Source organism: Otolemur garnettii, unplaced genomic scaffold (assembly GCF_000181295.1).
Source record: "Otolemur garnettii isolate 467f Iridium unplaced genomic scaffold, OtoGar3 scaffold00092, whole genome shotgun sequence".
NCBI classification, from domain to species: Eukaryota; Metazoa; Chordata; class Mammalia; order Primates; family Galagidae; genus Otolemur; species Otolemur garnettii.
In genome coordinates this window covers 387,800-392,513 of record NW_003852487.1, presented here as the reverse complement: position 1 = coordinate 392,513, position 4,714 = coordinate 387,800, and the positions used below count along the sequence as shown (strand labels likewise).

General features: G+C 38.2%; 1 protein-coding gene across 1 annotated transcript in view; it reads right to left on the bottom strand.

Moving 5' to 3' along the window:
• The window catches only part of LOC100952320 (zinc finger protein 665-like), a 28,151-nt gene that overhangs the window by 13,538 nt on the left and 9,899 nt on the right, over positions 1-4,714 (bottom strand). Inside the window, exons 3-4 of the mRNA XM_023516531.1 lie at positions 2,965-3,106; positions 2,578-2,673 (exon numbers count right to left, since the gene is read on the bottom strand). Of these exons, the coding sequence (XP_023372299.1) occupies positions 2,578-2,673; positions 2,965-3,106 (238 nt within the window). The remainder of the gene's footprint in view (positions 1-2,577; positions 2,674-2,964; positions 3,107-4,714) is intronic.

Genomic DNA, 4,714 nt, shown 5'->3' with positions numbered 1-4,714 from the left:
TTTTTTTTTTTTTTTTTTTGCAGTTTTTGGCCAGGGCCAGGTTTGAACCTGCCACCCCGGTATATGGGGCCAGCACCCTACTTCTTGAGCCGCAGGCACAGCCCCCAGGTTTAATTTTTATTGCTTTCAGTTCATCCACTTATTTCATGGTTCAGGTTTTAACCATTACTCAGATTTGTAGGAAATAAGAGTCTATAACTTGTGTCTCAGTCTCTTAGTTGGTCTTGGATGACTTACAAGAAGAAAAGGAGGGGATGCTGACTCCATGCTTCTATATTCAAACCAGAAATTCCTTCTTTCCTTTCAGAAAAGTACCATTACTTGGCTGCCAGGATATCAAACTCTCTTGGCTTCCTTCTACCTCATGTAGGTAGATGTACAGTACAGTACTTCTAAGTGTTGTAAGGCCCAGCTCATCCTCTTCTGTCATCTACTATCTACATCCATTCTTCGAGGGTACTCTCATGACTTTGCACACCACCTTTTTTTTTGCAGTTTTTGGCTGAGGCTGGGTTTGAATCCGCCACCTCCAGCATATGGGGCCAGCGCCCTATTCCTTTGAGCCACAGGTGCTGCCCTTGCACACCACCTTTTAATGACAACTTTCAAATTTATATATGTACTCTTGTCTTCTCCCAGAATCCAGATTTGTATGTTTAACTACCTAATCAATACCTAAACTTGAATAACTAATCATCTCAATATTGACATTCCTTAAAATAACCTCTTTAAAATATTTCCCCCAAACTGCTCCTCTGCAATTATTCCATCTCAGTATACACATCCTCAGCCCCATTGTCATGTTGCTCAGACAAAACTGAGCTTATCCCTAACTCCTCTTTCTCACCCTCCATAACCAATTCCACATGATGCTACCGGCTCTAATCTCAAAATATCCAGCCATATTTCATCACCTCCACTACCTAAAAGTCTAAGCCTCTTATCATTTCTCATCTGAACCAGACAAATATCTCCTAGCTGTGAAAGCTGAATCCATCAACACCCACACAGGTGATTATCTCATTAATATGACTCTTATTCCACTGTCTTCATTAACTTGACTTTACTACTCCAAGAAACTCCTACCCAGGAAGACAACAGTTGCCAACAACTTTATTGTTCATTTCAGGCACTTCCCCCAAACCCTCTTCAACAACCTGCTCAACTTTCCCATAGATAAATAGCTATTTATTCTGATAATCTTCAGTCCTTGGTGTGTCCACAAATCCTAAATTACTCTGTCATGATCCTTACCCAATAGTAACACCAATCAAGCCCCTGCATTAAAAACCATACCTTAAATTATACCCTCAAACACAAAATAATTAGACTTTATTCACTGTCTTCTAAGATGCTACTAAGATTGTCAGGATGAGCAATAAATTCAACTTAGCCTTTATAAAAGTTTATTTCATTGGTATTCTAGAGTAGCCAGCATTTCACATTATCATTTTGCTTCTACATTTGTGATCCTTCTTGCTTCATCTCTAATTTTTTCTGTACAGTTGCCAGACAAATTCTTTTTATTTTTATATTTTTGTTTGTTTGTTTGTTTGTTTTGAGATAGAGTCTCACTATGTTGCCTGCGGTCAAGTGCTGTAGCATCATAGCTCAACCTCAAACTCTTGGGTTTAAGCAATTCTCCTGCCTCAGCCTCCCACGTAGCTGGGACTATAGGCGCCCACCACAATGCCCGGCTATTTTTTATTGCAGCTGTCATTGTTGTTCAACTGGCCCAGGCCAAGTTCAAACCCACTACTCTCAGTTATGTAGCTGGCACTGTAACCACTGTGCTACAGGCACTGAGCCCAGAAATTCATTTTAAATATATTCTTTTGCTGAAATCCATTAATAGCTACCCATCTCATACCCAGAATAAAATCAAAAGTTTTTACCACATCCTGAAAGACTGGACATCTTTGGTTGCCTCTTGAATACCTCCCTCTTGGATATTTCCCTGCAGCTACACTGGCTTCCCTGCTAGTCCCAGAACACTTCAGATAAATTCCTGCCTTGGCCTCATTATTCCTTCTGCTTACAACTCCCAGAAGCCACAAACTCACATCCTTGCTTCATTCAACTATCTGCTGTAGTGCTGGTATCATCAAACAGGAATTCTCCAGCTACCTTTTAAAAGAGTACAACCCACTCTCTATCACCTTTTAGCCCATTTTAATTTTCTTCCTTTTTCTTGTTACCACCTGACATTTTTGTTCACCAGAATATTCTCAACAACAAGAACATGAGGGGTACAGAGTAGGCCTAAAATTAGTATCTTGAGAATAAATACTTCAATTGATTAATGTGGGGAAGGGGGATAAAACAGAAAGGGTTCATGAAAATGGAGGAAAAATGAATACTAGAGAAACTAAGAAAAAAAGTGTGAGATAAAACAGGCAAAGGATTAGATTCTAGGTATAAGAATGGTAAATGTCCCTGTAAGTTAAACAGGAAAGGAAAGCATTTGTATTTATGCATGAGAGATGAAGGTATAACTCAGGTTATCTAAGACACAGTACAAAGGTTCCAGCCCTTGGACCTGATTTCCTGATTTTGGCCCTGTAATAACCAACTCACGTGGATAACCTCGACCTGGGAATTCTCCATCTAATGTCCATGGCTCTTCTCCTTGCTCCAACTTGAAAATCATGTCAGGTTTGGTGATGCAACATCCTGTGAACAAGATATGGGGTGAGATTTCTGACATGCTGCTTGGATACTAGAGCTCCTAAAGGATAAGAAAGTGCTGTGTCAGGAGTCCCACAATAAAGGGACCCATTTGAACCTCTCATTAGGGAAGTAAGAACATATTCTTTCTATGCCCAAAAGGTAACAATTATCTTTGTCCCTAGAAATGTACATGTGAATATTATTAAATTCCTCAATAGGCCCATACATTCTGGAAGTTACAAACTAAGAAAAGAAACACACATTGTTAGGCGTAACATGGAGAAAATTCCTCACCTACAGAGACCAGGTGGCTATAATTCTCCAGCATGACATCCCGGTACAGGGTCCTCTGAGTACCATTTAGTCGTAGCCACTCATCCCGGGTGAAGTTCACAGTTACATCCTTGAATGATACAGATCCCTGAACAGCACATTTCTGTTCAATCCAATGTGATCAGTATTGGATGGCATGAAAGAGATATATTGGATATTCTTAGCAAATTAAAAAGTTTACAAAAACTGGCTATATGTGGCTATTTAAGTTTATATCACTATTTAAATTAACTGAAAACAAATACATTTTAAAATTAAAAATTAATTTCCCTGGTTGTACTTTCCACATTTGAAATACTCAGTAGCCAGATATGGATAATGGCTTCCTGTTTGTGCTGATATGGAACATTCGCATCATAGTGAAATATATAGCTGTCCACTGGACAGCGCTATATTCCAGAGCATTTCTTCCAAAATGCATAGCTGTCTGTAGGCCTCAGGTGATAGTTACACATCTTTGTTGGCTCCTTATTATCTTAGTCATCACACCTACCTTCTATGTTCTAAAGAGGGACAAGATGCTCCAGTGACTTACGAGAATAAAACAGTAGGTTGCTACATTTAGCTTTTAACCAGGAAAAAAAGAGCTATATTAAGCTTATCATTATTGTATATACTGGCTGCTTATTTAAAAACAAATAAGTTGAAAGTGCTCAAAACTTTATTGCTAGGGTGGTGATGAAGTATTTTGGAGAAGTGTAAACTATGGAAAATTACTTCATATTCTATCCCTAAATACCTCTGTAGGTCTTTATCATCCCACAGCCTTCAGCCATTGTCCTATCACATTGATGTGTGTTTTTCCTGCCTTTTTGACTTTGCATATATGATTATGCCCCATTAATGAAGATATATTATCAAGTTGAGCTCTACTGAATGATATAAAATAGAACTATCCTTTTTATTATTTAACACTGAATGTAAATGACTCTAGCATAGCTTTCATAATACCCTAGTACAGAATAAATGTTCATAAATATGATGTTTTCTTGTTAAAATTTAAACTCCTAAAAGGCAGAGAAAAAGAATTTAGATATTTCTGGTAAGCTGTGGCAGTTTCAGACACATGGTAAGAACTTTAATTATTATTATTGGGTTTTTTTTTGTAGAGACAGAGTCTCACTTTATTGCCTTCAGTAGAGTACCATGGCATCACACAGCTCACAGCAACCTCCAACTCCTGGGCTTAGGCGATTCTCTTGCCTCAGCCTCCTGAGCAGCTGGGACCACAGGCGCTCACCACAATGCCCGGCTATTTTTGTTGTTGCAGTTTAGCCAGGGCCAGGTTTGAACCCACCACCCTCAGTATATGGGGCTGGTGCCCTACTCACTGAGCCACAGGCGCTGCCAAATTATTTTTTTAATTAATATGGTAATACACAGTTTCTACCATGATTTCTCTTTAATTCCACAAAGTAAAACACAAAATGTGGTAGGGAATAGACAATCTACATAATATTTTTTTGTAAACTCTCTATTTCTCTGCCTTTTAGGAGTTTAAATTTTAACAAGAAAACATCATATTTATGAACATTTATTCTGTACTAGGGTATTATGAAAGCTATGCTAGAGTCATTTACATTCAGTGTTAAATAATAAAAAGGATAGTTCTATTTTATATCATTCAGTAGAGCTCAACTTGATAATATATCTTCATTAATGGGGCATAATCATATATGCAAAGTCAAAAAGGCAGGAAAAACACACATCA